Here is a 20,947-nt window from a genome sequence, read left to right on the forward strand (position 1 = left end):
GGAAGAGCACTCCCAGCACACCAGCGACTGATCTGGTCCCTCTGTCCAGCCCTGGGAGTGCTATGTCCGGCTCTGGGCTCCTCAGGAGAGGAGCACATGGAGCTGCTGAGCAGGTCTGGGGGAAGCTGTGGAGATGCTGAAGGGCCTGGAGCATGTGGGTGCCCAGGAAAGGCTGAGGGAGCTGGGGCTGCTCAGCCTGGAGAGGAGCCCCAGCTGAGAGGGACCCTCAGCCCTGGCTGGCCCTGGCTGCAGGAGGGGCAGAGCAGGGCCCGGGCTCTGCTCCAGCCACAGCAATGGCACCAGAGCCACGGGCAGGGACTGAGCCCAGAAGTTCCACCTGGACACGAGGAAGAACTTTCCAGGGCAGTGACAGAGCCCTGGACACATCCCAGAGAGGGTGTGGAGTCTCCTCACCGGGGATATCCCAGAGCTGTCTGGACACAATGTGTGCCATGGGCTCTGGGATGGCCCTGCTGGAGCAGATGGAGCCACTGTGGTCCCTTCCAGCCTGTCCCATTCTGGGATTCTGTGGGACAGGACCTGAGGTGGTCAAGGAACAGCTCATCTGCACCAGTCCAGGGAGCCCTGCCAGGGTACCCTGCCATCACTGTCACAAAGCCAGAAGAGGACACCCTTGGATTTGTCCCCACCAGGTGTTTCTGATCCCCAGGCCATCTGAAGGAATGTCAGGAAAGGAATGTTTTACTCCTTTCCAGTTTCCCCACACAGCAGGAATGTGGCTGCCTTGCTGCTGAACACCTTGCCAGTAACACTTGTCAACTCAGTACCACAGAAAGCCGACATTTCCCTAGAATTCTAACAATTTATTACCTCACTGCCATGGAAACAGGTCCATCTGTTCCCTCTCTTACTGCCTCCCATCCCCACCAGCTCTGGTGCTCAGAGAAGCAACCAAGCCTGTGAAGTATTTGGGGTTTTGGCACTTGTTTTGTTTTTCCTGGCAGTTGGATGAGCTGAACTTGTTCACAAACAAGACAAATTAATCTCCAGGGCTGAAGGCAGGTGAGCAGCAGTGATCTGCTACACCAGCCCAGACATCTCAATACAGACTCCTGCTTCACCAACACCAGGAAAACAAAGATGATTTCACCTCCTTCAAAGGAGCCACAGGGTCACAAACAAGCTGTTGGTACAACCAAAATCCACTCAGCAGTGCCCAAATCCCACCCTCTAACAATGAAGATCTAAAAGAATAAGCCAAGTTATGCCTGGTGAGGATTATTGTGCCATGGATATGGTGAGGAATGGGATAATTTGGGAGCTTACATCATCCCACCTCAGATAAGGCTGCTGCTATAGGTGACAGGTTTTGTACCTTTTGCAGTTAAGCTTGGTTTTATCTAACAATCAATTTTTAGTCCTGGTTTGGTCTTTTTGGTTGTTTTTCTGTTGTTTTGTTTTTTTTTTTTTTCATTCTGCTTTGAAAATAGGGTTTGTTTTTTTACAGGCTTACCCTGACTGGAAAGGCTGAGGGTCACCAGCATGGAAACAGTCAGTAGCTCTGCCTTAAAAAAAAACCAAAAAACCCTTTAATTAAGTTTTTTTCACATCATGGGTCAACCAGAAAATAATCCCAACTGTGTTAAGGATTAAGGAAGAACAGACCCATATTGAAGGAAAGCTTCCAGAACAATGGCTGAGGCAGCAGGAGAAAAAGCAAAGGATTTGCCACTAGTTACCTGTTGTGATTTTCCCAAAAAACATCTCTGAACAGAACATTTATTTATTTATTTATGAGGAGCCCACCAATGATAAGATGTGCAGGCTTTGGGGGAAAAAAATCCCAACAATTCTTATTTTTGACTCAGTGTGCTGGTCATGCTTTCCATAAAATTTGGTTTTTTTAAACTTAAACCATCAGAAGATGCTGCTGAAGAAACAAGTCTGCTAGGAATGTCCTAGAACAGAATTAAAGTCATCAATGGGGTTCAAAAAAAGGACAAAACTCAAACATCTGCTGATTTTGATGACTAGCACACACCCTTCAGCACTGCAGCTGGCACTTAGATCCATTTCAAACACAGACAGTGCAAAAGTAGCTCAGAAGAAGCAAAGAAAAGCCAAAATATGGCTTCATAAAACAGATGAAGCAATTAGCAAAACTTCCTCTGCATAGTAGGATCTGGTTGCCTCAACTTCCTACAGGCCTCAGCACCTCCATGCCTAAATTACAATATTTTTTGAGTTGTTTTAGTTTTAAACCCAACAGGAACAGCATTTAGTAGTGCCCTCTAAAAGTGGAAGGGAACAGTTACAGCCAGGCAGGGCAGCTATGTGAATCTCTAATTGTATTTTTTGAGTTGTTTCAGTTTTAAACCCAACAGGAACAGTATTTAGTAGTGGAAGGGAACAGTTACAGCCAGGCAGGGCAGCTATGTGAATCTCTAATTACAGTTATGTCATTACTGAACTCCAGTCTTCAGTTGCTTCTTTCCCTTTTAACTTTCTCCATCATAACTGGCTTCTGGACTATTGTTTTAATCACACTCAAACCAGTCAGAGTATGAAAATGAAACAGCATTAAGTATAGTAACACCACTGTACATTCATATGTACCATTAACAGGACATTAACAACAGAAGTATTTTGTTCTTAACAACAGGGAAAATGGGATCTGCAGGAGGGATCTCTGTGAACAGAGGGGAATGCCCACAGCCTTGGCATCCATAAAAGATCCTTGGCTTTGTCAGGGGAGAATGACCTGTTTCTTTCCTCTTTGTCTGAGGGAGGGGTTAGCACATGAGAGTGAAAGAGTGGCTGTCTGCTTACACTAGTGTTAATGGGTGTGCCAACAATGCAATTCCAGCAACAGCCTAAATTCCAGCAAGGTGCTTCAATTTCGAGAACAGTGGTTGTGCTGAGGGAAGCTTCAACCTTGCAGCTGACAGCCAGCTGGGAATACAGACTCATTTTTCATTGGTTTCCTCCATGGAATGTGCATCTTTTCCATGAAAGGCTTTGGATTCTCATTTTCAGATCAGACCATCAGTTATCACTGCTTTCCAACACTGCCAGTATTCACATTCCAAACCATGTAAATGCAAATTAGAAAATAAGAAATGTTCCGATTCCTGCAAGAAGTGCTCCAAGTGCTAGAAAATAATATTCAAGAAAGGAACAATTAAAAAATGTTACATTCTGGGTGTGTATGTTAGAACTTCTCAGAACTCACAGCGCCACTGCCCAAAGTGGTTCCCTTCCAAGGCAACCACTCAAAACCGCTTAGGGAAGCTTAGCCTAGCACAGGAGAACATCACCACAGTTCCCATTCCCATTCCACCACCTGTCCACGGCTCTGATCTACTCTGCAACAGGGCTTTTAAACATCTGCAGGATTGTTTTTTGCTTGTTCTTAGGCGGTGAACAAATATCATTCGTGTCACTGGTATTAACCACACAATTCAAAACCTTTCCTTCCTTGACGCTGGGGGATTTCACCCGGACCCTGCCAGGGGACTGCCAGTTTTCATTGCAGGAGCCTTTCCGAGCCTTGTGGTGATTGCTTTCAGCCTGTGTTTTTGATCCCTTTGAGTCTTTTGCCCCCTTGGAATTTTCCTTCCTGGCAGCAGAGGCTTTCCCACACCGAGGTGGTTTGGTGCGAAGCAGATACTCGTCTGGAGAGCCCTTCTGTCTGTTCAGTGTCCTTTCCTCCTTGTCCAGCTCCTTCTGCAGCTGCAGAGCCAGGAGCCTGTCCTGCTCCTCCTGCCTGCGCCTTTCATAGAACTCCTGCTCAAAGGCTCGTTGTGTCTGCAAGTTAAAATCATTCATCTGCTCTCCTTGCTCTTCTACACTTTCTGAAAAGGTTCTTCTCCTCTTGTCAAGCATGTCCAAGTCAATCATGGCATCAGCTGGGGCCTCCACTAGCTTCCTTTTGGGAGTCTCCTTAGAGTTCTGTGGCCTCTCTGGTATCTCTTCATTTGAGAGTCCAGCCTCCTTCCCCAGGCCAGGCAACACAGTCTGGCTGTCAGACATCACACAATTCATTCCTAACTGACCAGAGGTACAACTTTCATCAGACTTTTCGAGGTTTACCCTTTGGACATGTGTCAAATTGCCACTGTCTGACTCTATTCCACCATCATCTCCTTTGGATCTAAGAAGAACTGTCCTAGACTCTTCCTCTTCTGTGGTTCCATGAAGTGCATCTGGAACTCCATCTTCTAAACCATTTGGTCCTGGTGTTTTTTCCTGCTTGACAGTGGCAGTTTCACCTGAAGCTGAGGCACTGAAATAGTTCATGCATGATTCCAAAAATGAATCCTTAGCTCCAGAATCTTTATTTACACTGGTCAGCTGTGGAGACAGGGTTGGCATTTCCTCTTGCTCATCCTGCACTGCAGAACTGCTGCCTTCATTGCTGTTGGAGTCCTGAAGAAAAGGGAGACACCACTAATGAAGTAAATTTATCAAAAGCCCATGGGTGTGAATAAATACCAAACTCACTTCTCATGGCTGCACTGCCCCTGAGTGCTCCGGGATAGCAACTCAGATACTTCTCTTTATAAAAAATACCTGACTGTTTAATAATAATTAAAATATTTAAAATTACTGCAGAAACCCAGCTAAAGGACTGAAACCACAACTGCAGCATTTTCCTCTTATCAGCGATTCAGACTAAATGTACAAGCCTGCTCATCTTTGGAGGCCTTACAGGAATGATCAGAAAGACAGCCATGGAATGATGTAGATCAGGGTGCACCCTCTGCCAGCAGGCTCCAGAACTGCCAATCATGAATACCAAAGGTAGCTTAAAAAGGACAATATAACCTGCCCAGTGCCAATGTGCAAGGGGAATAGAGGACTGGAACCCTACAGGCAAGGGGAAAATATCCCATAATTACTAACTGTGAGATTTATAACAAAATGATTCCTGTTACCCCAGAGACAGAGTTGCTCCTGACTCTTCCTGTGGTACTGGAGAACGATGCTGATCCCAACATACTATAATTCTTTGGAGACAGATACCTTAAAAAGGAAAAAAGGATACCCCTTTAAACATTTTGTCCTTGAATTGTCAGTCCTTTGCATTATTCAAGATCTTCAGGTTCATTCTGACAAACAAAAAACAACAAGAAGGCAAGTGTTTCCCTTCTCCTCCTATGAGGAAATGTTTTAAACTTCAAAACTTCCCATTTGCCCCCAGTTATCTCAGGATACTGGCCTACAGCATTCCAAAGAAGCAAATGGGGCAGAGGGACACTGGAACAGGCCAATAATTAAAGAAACACTTGGCTGAATCCCTTACTTCTGAATGTCTCCAGAGTTGCTTGGTTTGTTCTTTGCCTTGCTCGGGTTCAGTGGGGATGCCTGAAGGGAGAGGCTGTGTGCTGGAGTCGGGCTGCCGGGCACGTGTCCCTCAGGATCCTCATTCTTCCAGACAAGTAAAAATAGCATTAGGTAAAACAAAACACAACACAAACTGCAGAAACCTCAGGGAACTACTTGGGTTTTGCTGTAGAATTAGTTGCTGTTGTCCAAAGAATTCTAGAACTGTGAGTAACGGATGGTTAACGAGAAAGAAATGTTACCTGTTCCAAACACCTTCCTGGATCTAGCACTGAGGGACAGGAGGCTTTGCTCAATAAGTACACAGGTTTCATCACTGAGTGGCAAAAATTCAACTAAGCAAAACAAATCAATTAAAAAAAAAAAAAAAAACCAACTCCAAAAGGTAAGGTACATTTTGACTGTGTGCTCCTTTCTTCCAGTACAGGTTACACATATTCATTTCTTCCAAAGAAGGATTTAAAAAAAGATGAGGAAAAGGAAGCATACAGCAGAAAATCAATGTTTTAAAATATTTCACAATGAAAACATGCAGCACACATGCTGGGTGCTGGATTTCAAGTGTGTATTACACAGGCTTCACCCTCCTCCTGGCTTTTCAAAAATTAATGGTCAATCAAGGCTTTAAAATAAATTTAAACTATTCCAAATGTTAATATTTGCTCTGAGAAGTCCAAGTTGCTTGCACTATATTGATACTTGCTGCTGTCCCATTTGATCCTAACTCACCAGACTGTTACTGAGCTGCCAGGCCAGCTCTTCATCTTGCTTCAGCTGCTTCTCCATCTCCTTCCGTCTCTCTTCTGCCAGCCTGTTCTCCTCCTCCTCCTCTGCCAGCAGCCGCTGGATGTATTCCTCACTGGCTTTGTTCTCCTCCTGTTCATGTGCTCGCCTTTCTGCCTCCACCTAAACCAGATGTTTGAAAAAAATCCACCTGGTTACTACTGCAGGGCCACACTGTACACCAGGACCTCTCAGCTGACACTGCTTAAACGTGAACCATTCACTGTTCACAAAACACAGCAGCATTTCATTGCACAAGTCTCAAAGATGAAAGACTCACGTGGATACTGCGTGTAGAGCCTTGGGTTCAACCACAGTGGCAAACCTTTGGGTTTCTCTAAGATCATACAGTTAACCTGCAAGGTTAAACTCCAGTCTTCACCTTTTCAAAGCGTTAGTAACAAAAATACACGGATGTACAGAGAAAGTGGGATTAAAATTCTGTTTAAGGCTGAATCCTAGCTATCCCACAGCATTTGCTCAACTGTTTTTATCATTATATATCTCAAAGACTGCACATCTCTCTTCTAGAAGAGTGCTGCTCTCCTGAAACGTGCAAAACCCAAAGCAGCAGGCCAGGAATTTTACATCTGCCTTTCTTACAGCAGACATGCTGAGAGATCAGTTACCAGCAACTCCATGAGGAGAGCAAAGTACTTCAAGAGTAAAGCTTTCTTTGGAAATTCCCTCCAGTCCTCTGCTTCACGTGCTCCTGTAATCACCAGCAAGGGGCTCTCAGGGAAAGGTGCATTCCCATACATCCCAACTCTAAATCTTAATACTACTGTGTCTGAATTGGAGGAAGGATCCTTAAATAGGCCAAAACTGAGAATTTTTTAAAATCTTTATTGATTTTCAAATATGCAAAGGTAACAGAGTGAACAAAGAGAGAAAATGCTGTAAGTTCATTATTGAAGGTTATCTAATTGAGGTCTCTTACTCGGAGGGAAATCAAGAAGATAAATATAAAACCAAAGCCCAAACAATTCCAAATTTCTACATTTGCTACTTTTATACACATTGACTGAGAGATGAGGTAGGAGGTATAGATCAAGAATGTCACCTCATGTCAAACACAAAGAAATCTCTTCCACCAATGTAACTCATTATTCAGGAGTGACCAGTATGTCCTTGCAGCTGCAATGCCCTTTTATGTATGTTTACTATTAAATAAAATTACAGCTGTTTCTGGAAACAATTCAAATAACTGGATACAAAGCATTTATGCTTTTTAGACATATTTTTAGACTTACCTTACTAATCTCTGCTTCATATTCCTGCCTCAGCTCCCCAGGCTTGCTCAGCTGGTGCTGCGGCTTGGGGACACAGACTAATCAAGAGGAAGGAGAGGAAAAACCAAAGTCAACAAAGTCATGACAGTCAACAACAAAGGATTTTAACAACAAAGGATTTCAACTCCATACCCTGCCATGGGAATGATTTGACTTAAATCAAATGCTGTGATTGAAAAAGGAAGGAATAAAGCAAGAAAACACCAAGGAATAAAGTTTGCACAGTAGCAAAGCGTGGTGTTACAGAGTGGCAGGAACAGGCAGTGTTTCCCAAGCACTGTATATAAAGCAAACACAGTGGAACAAGTCTCCCAGAGAAACTGTGGCTGCCCCATGCCTGGAAGTGTCCAAGGCCAGGCTGGATGGAGCTTGGAGCAACCTGGGATAGTGGAAGGTGTCCCTGCTGATAGCAGGGAAGTGGACTGGGATGATCTTTAAGGTCTCACCCAACCCAAACCATTCCCTCATTCATTCTCTGTTGGTACACTGACCATAATTTGTGTATTTCACTCTTTTTCATTAAAAAGACCTCAGAACACTGCAAGTGGAACAAGCTGCCCTATGGCTAACCTACCAAAATGTCCCCAGGGGTGCTTGTAACATCATAAACCCCAAAATCCTTCTTCAAAAAGTTAATCAGTTTCACTTCCTTCTCTCTGACACCACAATTTTCAGCTCACAGATTCTTGCATTGACTGAACCCCTGGAATTTCAACCAAACTAATTAACACCTAAAAATCTTTTAACCACTTCACTCACTTGACCTGATAAAGAAACACACAGACTCACTCTGCAGATGCTACAGCTGCAAACCAGCAATGAACAAGGCCAGGCACTGATACCCCACACCAAAGGCATGAACAAATACTCACTGAAATCACCAGAAAATGTAATTTTTATCCTCTGTGCTACAAATAAAGAAGGCATTGCCCACCTGTCCCCTGCCTCTTTTGCAGGAGAGCTCTGTCTCTGCCAGCAGTAACACACCTGCCTACCCACAGCTCTGTATTTCCCAACACCTGAAGTCACTCACAGTAATTCCTGTGGCAAAGCAGAGACATCCCAGGACAAGTGACGTTTCACTTACTCTCCTCATCCAAATCCTGCCCGTTCATCCTGCGCTCGCACTCCTCTGGGTAATTCTTCTGAATCTTCTCCCAGAGCTCCCAGTTGATGAGAGTATTTCTGCGGGTATTGTAGCGTGCCCAGGAAGAGACTCGACGCCTACAGAAGGGGCAAGAGAGGCTGGCCTTTTCCACGGTCATCTGGAAGCAGGAATTACAGAGGGTATGGCTGCACGGCAGCGTGACAGGCTCCACAAAGATCTCCATGCAAATTTGGCAGAGGCAGTCGGACAAGGAAAGCGGGGCCGTGGGTATCTTCGACATACTGACTTGAGGGAGAGGAGCAGCACTTAGGACAACATCAGGGCCTGAAAGCAAAAACAAACATTTATGTTCCTTATGGGAAGTAAAATACAAAATGTTTTACAGCTACTTCAAGAAAATGTTAGTAGGTTTAGAAGCCTGCTTAAGTGGTTGCTTTTCTCAGAGCCTTAGAGATTCCTGAGGAAGAAGCAGAGCTTTACAGAAATCATGGAAAAACTGTACCAGGTTTTCCTGTGAGCTGTAACAGATGCTTTCGGGATAGCAAGGAGGTGGTAAGGAGAGGGGGGAAAAGAAGGTGAGAGTTCTTCCGACCACCTCTGTTACTCCCCTCTTCTTCCATCATTCCCTGTCTATGATAAGATGTGCTGGATGTTATTCCAGTTACCTTAACCTTCCATTCACTCATTTTTTCAGTACGTGCACATCCCTTGAGAGCTGCTTTTGGCACAAGCTTGCTTTCAGCATGTCCTGACGGTGAAATACACCAGAGCAGAGCAGCTTCTTCCTCATTCATTTGCTTGTTTAAGCTAGGACTAAAAAGCTAAAATTCCTTTTTTCTTAAGATAAATGAAGAATTAAAACTTCAGCACCTTCTTGTATGACTTGACACTGTGGGGGTCATCTGTGTCCTCACGATTTTTCCACTTGGCCCAGCAATACTGTGGGAGAGAAAACAAAAGACACGTATAGCAAAAGCATAAACCCACCGACATTTAAGTTACAAGCTTCTTAAACAGGCAGCTTCAGAGACAGGCGGCCCTTGAAAGAAAGGCTGCCGTTCCTCACAGAGAACTCTCCAGGGAGACAAATACACGTTAAGGCGAGTTTTATTATTTCCGCTATTTTTATTGACAAAAAAATAACGCCCAGGACGTCGGCGCCCAGCGAAAAGGGAGCCCCTCGTCCCCCTCCGGCCCCGTCACCCCCAGCCCCGAGGGTCCCCGCGGGACTGGCACCCACCGCTCCGGAGGCCGCGAAAGGCCGCGGCTCCCGCAATGGCGGCTCCGCTCCGCCCCTCACTCGGGAGCCGTTCCCGCCGCCCGCCTCAGGGCTCCGCCTCCTCCTCCTTTGTCTCCTCCTTCTCCTTTTCTCCTTCCTTCTTCTCCTCCTCCTCCTCTTCTCCTGTCTCCTCCTTCTCCTCTTCCACCCGCTCCGCCGAGCCTGCTGGGACACAGAGGCCGCGGTCCCTCAGGGGGAAGGCGGGCTCTGCTGTCGTGATGGGCAGGGCGGGAACGGCTTCCCACAGCCAGAGAGCCGCGTTAGGTGGCATGTTAGGGATGAAACCTTCCCTGTGAGGGTGCTGCGGCGCTGGCACAGCCTGCCCCGCGGAGCCGTGGCCGCGCCGTGCCCTGCAGTACCCAAGGCCGGCTGGGAGCCGGGCTTTGCTCCCTGCTTTGGTCCCTGGCTGAGCTCACCTGGCCGCAGGTGCCCACGGCACATCCCGCCTCAGGTCCGCCTCCAGCATCTCGGCCTGCCGCTCAAAGTCGTGCGCCAGGGTCTGCAGGCTGGAGTCCAGCTGTGCGAACCGAGCCTCCAGCGACAGCAGCCTGCTTTCTACTCTGGGCGGTGGAAAACGAGAATTTAAGGGAATTTCGGAAGGATTTGGGGCTTTCTGCCGTGACATTGCATCGTGAACAGTTTCAGACCCCGTTCTGGGCGTCCTCCCATGGTTTGTGAGAACAAACACAACTAAAAGTCAAGGTTTGTTGTCACATATTTTTGGCCGTTGCCTGGTGCAGAGATCTTGACATCTCCAAATACAGCTGCACAATGAGTATGTAGACATATCTGTGGCTCTCAACCACATGTATTATCAGTGGCACAGGTTTTTCTCTAACACATTTTGAGGTGATTTATCTTTTATTTGCAATGTCATGGTCTTTTGTTTTTCTCTAACACATTTTGAGGTGATTTATCTTTTATTTGTAATGTAACGGTCTTTTGAACCATTTTCATTTAACATTGAGCAGAACTTCTTCCTCCTCTGGTTAAAAATTATGCAAATAATAAACAAGCCACTTACAGTGGGTTTTTTTTTTGGTTTTTTTTTAAATGGCACTGTCCTTCCATGGAACAACTGTGATAAAAACTACTTCATAGCTTGTATTTATTATCTCCTTTTTCATTATTTGCTATCTGTTGTGGTTTTCCCTATTTAAAATTGTAAATTATAAAGATGAGGTTTTGAGTTTTAAGCCACTCCACTTTTGCTGAAGAAAACTGCCTTGTTTAAAAGAACTTGCTGTATTGAGAGAAGATACAAGGGAATGCCAGTATTTATTTTTCTACCCATTTCTCTTTCCTGGGGAGACAGTGTGTGCTAGGCTTCTGTCACTGTGGGTGGTTTTTATAAACCTAGTTTTCTCACATTTTCCTCACTTACCTGATTGACATTGAGCTGTGTTCTTGAGAATCCTGAGGATCTGAAAGCTAATGTAAATAATTCAAAGTTCCTTCCTAAGTACTGAACAACTATCTCAGTACTATGTAGGCAATAGTAATTTACTAGCAGAGCATCACCTACTCCTTACAGAATTTTTTGTGATTTTTTCTTTTTATTTTACTGGCAAAACTTCAGGCTCTATCAGCTAACAATAACTACAGTATCAGCAAATATTATTATCTACATAGTTTTCCTTATCTTTTTTCATTCCTAATTTGTTCCATTGCTTCTGTGACCTACCTGTGTTAAACATTCTGTTACCTGTATCTTTGGATGAACTTTTTGTAAGGACAAAACACACAGCAGCTGGTGATGACATTAAAAAATAAAAAGCCAAAACAAAACCCTTCAAACATTTTTCCATTCTTTGACATGTATCCCACGGTATTTTAATGCCTGTTGTTCTAAGAGATGGACCAAAAATGCCATTTTTTCCTATCAGCAGCTCCTCCCTCTCCCTCCCTGCCTCTACTCCTGCCTCCCCTTCTCCAAACCAAACCTTACTTTGGATTCTGTCTGCAGCTGACCTGAATGAGGAGAAAAAAAAAGATTTACCAGTGGCATATTTTACTAAGTATCCTCGACCTTAATTCATTGTCTGGCCGCTTGTGCAGATCCTTGTCTAACGATTTTCTGTTCTTTTCTGAGGCTAGAGGCTTCCCCTGCAGCCTGGCGAAGTTCCTCTTACTGTTGTAGGACTCCTGTTGCTTCAGCAAGAATTTTGGGACGAAAATAGAACTTTATTTGGAAAACTAAGCTGGTGTCATGTAGAAATGCAGGGAGTTCAGAAGAACTGGAAGGATTGATGTGTCATAATTGGATCGAATCTGTCAGCACGGAGAGAGCAAGTGCAGAAACTGAGGTGAGTTGGGGTTTGCTGTGACTTTCAGAGCTGGGTTGTCAGATAATGAGTGTTCTTGCCCGTGAATTGTTGGTCTGCAGCTTTTTATCATGGTAAATAAGCTTCCTCACAGCCCATTCTCCAACTTCCTCCTGTACAAGTAAGGGTGAAGTTATCTAAGATCTCATCACTAATGGTACTCAGTGCAGCAGTGGTTTCTCAGCAGGCTTCAGTCCAATGCTTTACTATTTGACCAGTTTTGTCTCTCTAACATTTTTTATTGCCTGTCTGTAAATTAATCTTCTGTATTTTTAAGCACCTGCAACAAACATTTCAGCATTTGCTAATTTTGGATCTAAAAATGTCTGTTCAGTTATACCACGGTAGATCCATAACTGAACTCCCACAGCTGTAACTGAATTCTGATAGACCGAGTGCTGCTGCCTCTTGATCTAAGTTTGGAATGAAAAGAGGAAGAATGGATTAAACCTCCTGTTTTCATTTCCATCATGACCTCTGAACACTTTTTCCTTTAATGTAAGTGAAATTACCACTAAGTCAGTGACCTCTAACTCTGACTAGTGTACAAACAAACCACATCCCCATTCTTTACCAGAAAGCTCTTAAAATTCCTCTCTTGTTAGCACACAGAACATACTTGGAAGCCACGCAGTAGAAGCTCCAGCATTCCCAATTCTCTCAAGTGTGCTTCTATGTAAAACCTTATCTGCTATTCAGGCATTTACAGAAAATGACATTTTAGAGCTGTCACTCCGTGGGTTTGATTTTCCAGGCCAGTGCAGCATCCCACATCTGAGCTCTCCCCATTCCCTCGCTCCATGGTACATTAGACACATACTTCTTCAAGCGGTTTCCCACAGAATTAATTTTCACTTTTTTCTTTCAGGAGTTGTTTCATCGTTCCTCCCTCTGGTCAGGTCTCCAATAGCTGCTTTTGTGTTCACCATTGTGTGAAGCAGAGTCATAAAGGCTGTGGGTGAGCCAACAGTATGAGCAGTATCTCGACAAGAGGAGCAGTTTCTTTCCAAGTCTGTCAGCTGTCTGTCTGTCAACACATAATCATTCATTTCCTGAGCAGAAGTACTGCATCCCATCAGCTGTGATACTCTTGACAGGGATCCTTTTTACTGCAGGTAAACCACAGTTGTATGTATGACACCTAATTTGACTTTTAAGTGTCTCAACACTGCATAGTTTGCCTTTAAATGTAACATGTCGTAGAATCCCAGAATGCTTGGGGTTGGAAGGACCTTAAAGCCCACCTCATTCCACCCTCTGCCATGGGCAGGGACACCTTCCACTGTTCCAGGTTGCTCCTAGCCCCATCCAGCCTGGCCTTGGGCACTGCCAGGGATCCAGGGGAAGCTACAGCTGCGCCAGGGCCTCACCTCCCTCCCAGTAATGTGAAAATCCAGAGAGTGGGGACAGTATCCTGCCTCCTCTAACTGCTGAGAATTTCAGACCCTCTTTTTATTTTTTTTCCTGAACATCCATGCTCATATCTTTATATCTGCTCTGAGCCACCACCACTGGTGCCTGCTGCTGCACAGCCGAGCACGGATCAGTGCCAGCGGGGGCAGCTGAGGCTGGATTATTTTTCAGGAAGTCATGAACCTGTTGGTCACGTTCCTCTGCCAAGTGCAGGCTTTGGAAATGGAGGGTGAATCAGCATCACCTATGACCTGATTCCCCAGTAATGGTGATTTGCTTTCCTTAAACTTTTAAGGTCCATTCTTGTGGGGTTTTATTGCTCATGATAACCACTTATTCCCTATCTTTGAACCGTCCTCTGAGGCATGGTTTGAAAATCAGAAGTTCACCTCAAATCTCCAATTAGAACAGCAAGCCCAAATTTCACAGAAACACAGAATATGCTGACTTGGAAAGGATCCACACAGATCCAACTTCTGGATGCACTCCTGTCCCCCCACAGCAATCCCACCCTGTGCCCAAGAGCATTGTCCAAATTTTTCTTGAGCTCCGGCAGCTTTGGTGCTGTGACATTCCCTGGGGTGCCTCTTCAGTGCCTGACCACCCTCTGGGAGAAGAATGTTTTTCTAATATCCAACCAAAACCTCTCCTGACACAACTTAAGGCCGTTCCCTCAGGTCCTGTCACTGGGCACCACAGAGATCAGTGTCTGTCCCTCCTCCCCACCTCATGAAGAAGTTGTAAACCTCAGTGAGGTCTCCCCTCAGTCTCCCCCAGGCTGAACAGACCAAGTGCCCTCATGCAGCTGCAGGCCATGGGTGATGGAGCAACTGCCCAAATCCTGCAGCAAACAGCCAGGGAATGAACACCACCATGGAGCTCCCTCTTTCCTCCCCAGCGAGTGAAGGAGAGATGAATCCTGTTCATGAGCTCCTCCCTCCCTGCATACACCCGATGTGTGCTCACACCCTGCTGCCCACAGAAGTTTCCAGAGAAGCACAGGTTAGCCTGGTGTCCCATGCCCCAGCCCTCCGTGCCCTCCCTAGCCCCGCAGGACCTGTTCAGCGTCTCGTTCAGGGAGTGCAGGGAGATGCTGGCTTTCGCCATCTTCCTGGAGAACACCAAGACGAGAAATAAGAGCTGGAGCGGGCTCGCTCCTCTCTCCTGCAGCCGGCAGCAACAGCAGGGACAGGGGATCCGAGTCCTGCGGGAGGTTGTTTGTTCCCAGGCTTTTTATAGCCTGTATATCCAAATATAGGTCATGGATGCACCAACACACGTTCATGGACATATCACGCACTGAACCACACAGCCCAACCTGACCCCTTCCTCTGCCCCACTGATCCCATGTCTTCACAGATGAACTAATTCACAGGAAACACAAAAGGGAGCAACTACAATTTTCAGCTTTTTTTTTTTATTGCTGTGTTTTGGCTTTGATTTGCTGTTGCGCCCACCAGATCATGTCTTGGGCCAAAGTCTCCTGCTGGGAAAGGCTGTACAAGCAGATTGCCTTTGGTATTTTTAATTAAAAAGGTATGAAGGTAAAATCTGATTTGGATGAGTTTGTATTTGGTGGCAGGGAGCTGCTTTGAGCAAAACCAAGACAGTTGGAATCTCCTCCATAAAGGGTGGAGAGAGGCAGCACAACCAGATAATGATTTGCCAGAGCTGGGTATGTAAAAAAAAAGAGCTAGAAAATTTTTCAATATAATATGAGTCTGGTAACAACCCAGTTGGTGAAACACAGCAGCACAAACCCAAGCCTCCCATCAGTGCAGCAGGTCCTCAGCAAGCACTAGGAATTCAGTTCTGTGATAGGATAAGGATAGCCCATGAAAAAAACCTCTTTTTAAAAAAATTATTTGCCCACTTCATGGAAAATCCAGCATGAACGGAAAATGTCCAGAGCTGTAACATTTCCACTTAGGTCTTCCTACCTTCAATTTGCAAATGAAGGGAAGCTCATAGCAAGCCAAGTTCTGCTCATTGCGTTTCAAAGCTTTGGGAAGATAGGAAGTATTTGGGTAAGTAGAAGCTGTGCCTTTGGCCCTTCGTATTCACCCTGTGATGGGGGTACAATAAACTTTTTGACACAATTTTGTGTGAGGCTGGCACTATTAGAGTGATTCTAAGGACAAGGGAACAGTGACTGAGAAAGCATTTATTAATACAAGTGTAATAGTTCTTTTTCCCTGGGATACACAACTAACTGACAGCTGACCCAGCAAACAGGTGTAACAGTTCCCCTGCTCCTTCTTTTGCTACAGTGAAAAAATTCAGTTGGCAACCACAGGGAAACTCATTTGATTACTCATTAATTGATGCATCTCTAGTCTATGCAGCTGCTGACAGAGCAATGAAAACCAGATTCCACCATAACCAGTTCAAGCCAACTGGGACACAGCTTCATGGGAGAACTCACACGGAGCACTGCAACAGCCCAAACTACACAGAGCTGAGCCAGTGACAGCCCTGCTACTGCTCAGAAGCCTCACTTAGCATTGTGGGTGTCTCCTGAGCACTAATTTTCTCCTCCAGCCTTAATTACATCAGCTTAGCCATGAACTAATGTTACCCCTAAATATAGAGACCCGTTTCACTTAAATTCAAGCAGCAAACTGCCAACCCTGCAAGAGAGAGTGGCTGTGAGCACAACAGCCACAAAGAACCAGCACGAGGCCAGTGCACAGCAAACCCCTTCCCTTCCCAGGGACCCAGAGGGGTTCACTGTCCAGCTCACTGTCAGTGGATGTAACTGGCTCTGAGAAGTGGTTTTGTCCCCCAGACTTCTGTAAGCACCTGGCTGCCTTAAGGTTCTGGCAATGGATAGGCTGATACAGAGCTGCTCTGGTCAGCAACCAACACTCTCCTGGAGCCTTTGATCTCTGCACATGACAGCCAGTTCACCTTCTCTCCGTGCTCAATGCTGAGCTTTGGCACAACTCCAGGGTGTTCATTTGAGGTCGCTTTGTTGAGCTTCCCATCTTTTCTGCTGGAAGCAGCCGCTTGGGCTTTCCTCCTGTGCAGAGACTTCGCTGGACTTTTCTGCTGCTTCCCAACGTTGCTGCTGACATCCCAGAGCAAGACTTTCCCATCGTTTCCTCCAGACAACAACTGGTATGCCTCAGGCATAAAGAGCACCTGAGAGACTCCCAAGCTGTGAGCCTGGAACTCCAGCTCATGTTCGAACCTGGCACCGGTGACTCGGAATATTCGGATTTTACCATCCTGAGCTCCACAGCCGAAGACGTTGCCGCACGAGGCGACAGACAGGGAATGTGCGAGCGGCGGGTTGAAGAACTGCCCAGCTGACTGTGGGCTCTCTTCCTCCATGTCACACTCCTGCAGGTTCATGGTCCACAAGGGACGAACTTTCTGCAGGTTCCACAGCATGACCTGGAAAAAAACCCAGCACGATGAATCAGTTGTGTGTTTTACTTCAAATGGGATCTTGAATAATAAAATAAGCAACCACACTTCTTGTCCTAGCAGAGCAAAGGCTGTGCATGAGTCCAAGGGGTGTAAGGTGGGGTTAAACTTGCCCTAATAAATGTAGCAAATGTAGCAAATCTTTCTGGCCTGCTTTCCAAAGCCCCAGCACCACACTCTGCAGTCAATGACTCAGACCTTCAGACCACGGAAGAGATGCAAACACTGCTCTAAAAGCTTTTGCATTCATCTCAGCAGTAGTAATCATGATACACTGCACATCAATTATTGAGAAGGAGGGACAGGGAAACCCTAGCAGTGAACAGAGATCATTATCATTCTGCATTTCTGTCTCTGCTGCTTGGCCTATAATAGTCACTTCCACAAAGATGTCTGAAAAGTGGGACAGCAAAAGGCAAACAGCAGTTGAGGCTATGGTTTTTAAACAGGCATATTTGTATGTATTTTTATATCCAGTGATTAGATCTGGTTTGTGCTATGGAGTAGGGCATGCTTTACCTACTGAGATGGGGCAGGTCGTGCTTTTAGACTTCCTTTTCCAATGCTACCCCACCTCCAAGCCCCCAGTGAAGAATCCTGTGTCTCTTGTACAGCAGTTCAAGCACTACAGATTTATACTGAGGCAATTAAAAATAATGCTCTCAAGACTTTTATAGGATCTGGATTGACAATGAGCATTCTCAAGGCCAACAGACTGAAAAGCACACGTCAGTCTAATGCAGCACTGGTGTACTGTTTGCTTCATAAAGCTAAGCTGCAATTTGTTATTAATAAAAATACTCCTTCAGTAGTAATCACCAATAAGAAGTCTTTAAATTTAGTTCACAAAAGAGCCTGGCTCTGCATTTCTGGAATCCAAATCACACTAGAACATCTGAAATATATTTCCTGTCACTTTCCTGTTTCAGTTACTGCTGTTGCTGCTGCACTAAAACTACTTCCACAACAACTGAGATTTACTGTAAATCAGAGGGGCTGCGTGATGCTTACAGAAAATACTCCTGTTTTCATCAGAGACAGGACTGCAACAATCTGATGAATCCATCAACTGCTGAAGAGTTTTCTGCAAACTAAGTATTTTCTGTCCTCATGGCATTTTCCTCCTTCATCAAAACTCCTGAAAGAACTCCAGGAACCTGAATTTCAGTTCTCACCAGCCACGGCTTCCCCGAGGGTTTGATAAGCCCAGGACATGTCTTGTAGAGCTCATAACTTGTCCAAAGGCATGGTGCAGCACAGGGCTTCAGGGTTCTGCAGCTAAGCTCCCCTTTGGGAAATTGTGTATCTTAAATACAGCCTCAATGCAGAATGATGCTCTTTTCACTGTACAAAAGCACACTAGTGAAATCCCGTTTTGGGATACTGACTTTCACCTAAAAACCAACTTGTTGAGCTACAATAAATGAAACCAGTATTAAAAGTCACAAAAAATAATCAGCTCACTTGTACCAAGTTCTACATAAATGTTTACAATTCTGATAAAAAGTTTCCAGCCACAAGCTTGTGTATCTGCATTTTAGGGACCAAAATTAAGCCAGCTGAGGGACTGAGTTGCATACACCACAACACTGAGTCTTTACTCCTCCCAAACAGGATTCATCACCATGGCTTTAACACAGAAAAACACAGTTTATGCTAAAAATCAGCATGTATTTGCTCTAATGGGTGTGAGATGTACTTTGGTTTCAAGAACACAGGGGTGAAACTGCTCAAACCTGTCACACAAACTTCACCCTGACACCACTGGAACCACAGAAACCTTCGAGAAGTGACAGTTTTCATATCAGGCTAAACCAGGAATGTGGTCAGACCTCAACCACTGGAAAGAAATTACTGAAATATATCTGTTCTGGGCTTAACTCTCAGCATGTCCTTTGTATTCTTTTCTCAGAAATGCAAAGGACAAAGTTTCCTCCAGATGAGGACAGGAAAGTTTAAAAGGCAAAGAACATTTCATGCTTCCAAGATGGTAACAGAACAAAGGATAAATTATACAAATCACTTGTCCTCACAGCGGTATGTTCCACTTGGAAAGATGCTGCTCTACCTGCCTGCCTCAAGCACTGTGCCTTTTCCTCACCATCCTTTGCACCTCATCTGCAGCCACACCTGATCCCTAGGGACAGCTGCTGGTTTTGCTCAGTCCAACAAAGAGCTAGTACAGCACAAGTGAGCTTTGCAGTGTATTCTGATTTCCCCTCACCCCACTCACTTTTGAATTGTAAATGTCGATGAAGATAAAAACAGGGGCGGAAGCTGCTGAGTGGAACAGAGCACCAACAGCCCCAACACTTAGGTTTTGGGCCAAAACTACTTCAGAATAGTGAGGGAGCTTTCCAGTGACTGCAGGCCGAACACCTTCGTGCTCGGTGAAAGTCTGCGGGTGCCTCACTACCCAGGTGGGTAATTACTGTTTCACTTCATTAATAACCGTGCACACGTATGCAAATCACCTGCATGTCCAGTCCACAGGAAACCAGGCTTTGAGGCCGCTGAGGTCGGAAGGCAACAGACGAGCAGATGTTGGAGTGTCTCAAGGACCGGCTGACTTTCTTGCTTTCCAAGTCCACAACCTTGATGGCCCCCGAGTCATCGGCCGCAGCCAGGAAGCTGTCGGCGTCGTTCACCGAGAGGCAGTTGATCTCCTCCTCGTTCACGTGGAAGCGCTGCAGGGGCTCCTGGAGGGAGCGGACATCCAGCACGCTGATGGTTTCTCCGTGGGAGGCGAACAGCGTGCCGGGCCGGCGGGCGGAGAACACCACCGAGGTCACGTCCTCCGCCTGCGGGAGCCGCAGCTGAGCCACGGGCGAGCCTGCCCCGTCCCAGAGCGCCAGCTCGCCCCGCTCCGCGCCGGAGGCCACCAGCCCCTCCGCGCTCACGGCCAGGCACAGCACAGAGGAGGAATGCCCCCCGCTCCACTTAACCGCCATGCTTCAGGGACAGCCCTGCAACAAACAAAAACAAGCCCTGAACTGAGGTGGTTGTTTTGGTCTCATTACAGCAGGAACTCATCAATATCATCCTGAAACCGCAGTGTCCAGTTAAAACGGGCACCTCGACAGCTCAGGACAGCTCAGTACCCAAGTGGAGCTTTCGCTCAAACAGCAGCGACACCAGGCACAGCCGCGGTGCTAACCGGTCTCCAACCTAAACAACACAACGAGACTTTTTAAAAGAAGTGTTACTAACTTAAAACAGGTTGCAACACATTTAATGGGCTCGCAGAGCACACCCATGGCGCCCACCAGCCGTAACCCTCCCAGGTGTGACTGCCCGCAGCAGCCCGTGTCACAGCACTGCTAGGAGAGCACAGCAGCAGAAAATTAAGGGGAGGGCGAAAAAGGGTAACACAAAAGTGTTGGAGGGACCGGGACGCTGCGGAGGAAAAGAGAGAGGCACACGGGGTTTGTGTGACAGCTTCGCTGCCCTAAGGTCCGTGCATTTATCTAACTCCTGGGCAACAAACGGCTTGTTTCTGGCGGTTTCACCTTCTTTTTTTTTTTTTTTTTTTTTTTTTTTTTTTTTTTTTTTTTTTTTTTTTTTTTTTTTTTTTTTTTTTTTTTTTTTTTTTTTTACCACGTTATGTTTTCCATGTGATTTTTGTTGACTCAGATCTAAAGAGCAGCCAGAGCCCATTCATTCCACCAGAGGAACTTCGGTCTTGGCGAGCAAGTAACACTACAGAGAAGGCCGGTACCTTCCCCGCAGCTCGCATCGGGGCAGATTCGCGGCCGCCGGTCCCCGGGGGTCCCAGGTGAGTCGTACCCAACCAACCCCCGGGCCCTGCGGCAGCTCGGTCCGACCGCCCCCCGCCCCGGCAGGCCCAGCCCTGCTGCCGCCCCCGGCCCGGCCCGCGGGGCGCGGCGCTGCCAGGGCCGTCCCGGGGGCTTCGGGAGGCGCGGGGGCCTCAGCTCTCACCTCAGCTCCCCTCAGCTCGGCCGCGCTCCCCTCGCCTCCCCCGGGCTCCGCTCGGCGGCGCCGCCGCCCC

The 20,947-nt window shown here is 46.3% G+C and overlaps 3 protein-coding genes across 7 annotated transcripts in view; 1 reads left to right on the forward strand and 2 right to left on the reverse strand.

The window, feature by feature from the left end:
• Positions 1 to 2,389: 2,389 nt before the first annotated feature.
• Positions 2,390 to 14,709, reverse strand: RNF168 (ring finger protein 168). 5 transcript variants are annotated; one of them, XM_041416245.1, is made up of 11 exons: positions 14,564 to 14,709; positions 12,914 to 13,116; positions 10,186 to 10,329; positions 9,731 to 9,931; positions 9,361 to 9,429; positions 8,470 to 8,814; positions 7,344 to 7,420; positions 6,037 to 6,213; positions 5,267 to 5,391; positions 4,899 to 4,986; positions 2,390 to 4,389 (listed from the first exon to the last, which is right to left on the reverse strand). In XM_041416245.1, the coding sequence occupies exons 6-11, from the start codon at positions 8,768 to 8,770 to the stop codon at positions 3,322 to 3,324; spliced, it is 1,836 nt and encodes a 611-aa protein (XP_041272179.1). In that variant the 5' UTR covers positions 8,771 to 8,814; positions 9,361 to 9,429; positions 9,731 to 9,931; positions 10,186 to 10,329; positions 12,914 to 13,116; positions 14,564 to 14,709; the 3' UTR covers positions 2,390 to 3,321. The 5 variants fall into 5 exon arrangements, with proteins under 5 accessions (XP_041272179.1, XP_041272180.1, XP_041272181.1 ...); XM_041416246.1 differs by having other exon boundaries at positions 12,914 to 13,120; XM_041416247.1 differs by lacking the exon at positions 12,914 to 13,116 and having other exon boundaries at positions 10,186 to 10,324.
• A 944-nt stretch (positions 14,710 to 15,653) lies between these two features.
• Positions 15,654 to 20,939, reverse strand: WDR53 (WD repeat domain 53). Its single transcript, XM_041416284.1, has 3 exons — positions 20,878 to 20,939; positions 19,413 to 19,904; positions 15,654 to 16,905 (listed from the first exon to the last, which is right to left on the reverse strand). Exons 2-3 carry the CDS (start codon positions 19,887 to 19,889, stop codon positions 16,318 to 16,320), a joined length of 1,065 nt encoding a protein of 354 aa, XP_041272218.1. The 5' UTR covers positions 19,890 to 19,904; positions 20,878 to 20,939; the 3' UTR covers positions 15,654 to 16,317.
• Positions 20,194 to 20,947, forward strand: part of FBXO45 (F-box protein 45) — a 5,820-nt gene continuing 5,066 nt past the window's right edge. The window contains exons 1-2 of the mRNA XM_041416186.1: positions 20,194 to 20,209; positions 20,572 to 20,713. Coding sequence (XP_041272120.1) covers positions 20,194 to 20,209; positions 20,572 to 20,713 — 158 coding nt within the window. The remainder of the gene's footprint in view (positions 20,210 to 20,571; positions 20,714 to 20,947) is intronic.

Source organism: Onychostruthus taczanowskii, unplaced genomic scaffold (assembly GCF_017590055.1).
Source record: "Onychostruthus taczanowskii isolate IOZ18803 unplaced genomic scaffold, ASM1759005v1 scaffold51, whole genome shotgun sequence".
NCBI lineage: Eukaryota > Metazoa > Chordata > Aves > Passeriformes > Passeridae > Onychostruthus > Onychostruthus taczanowskii.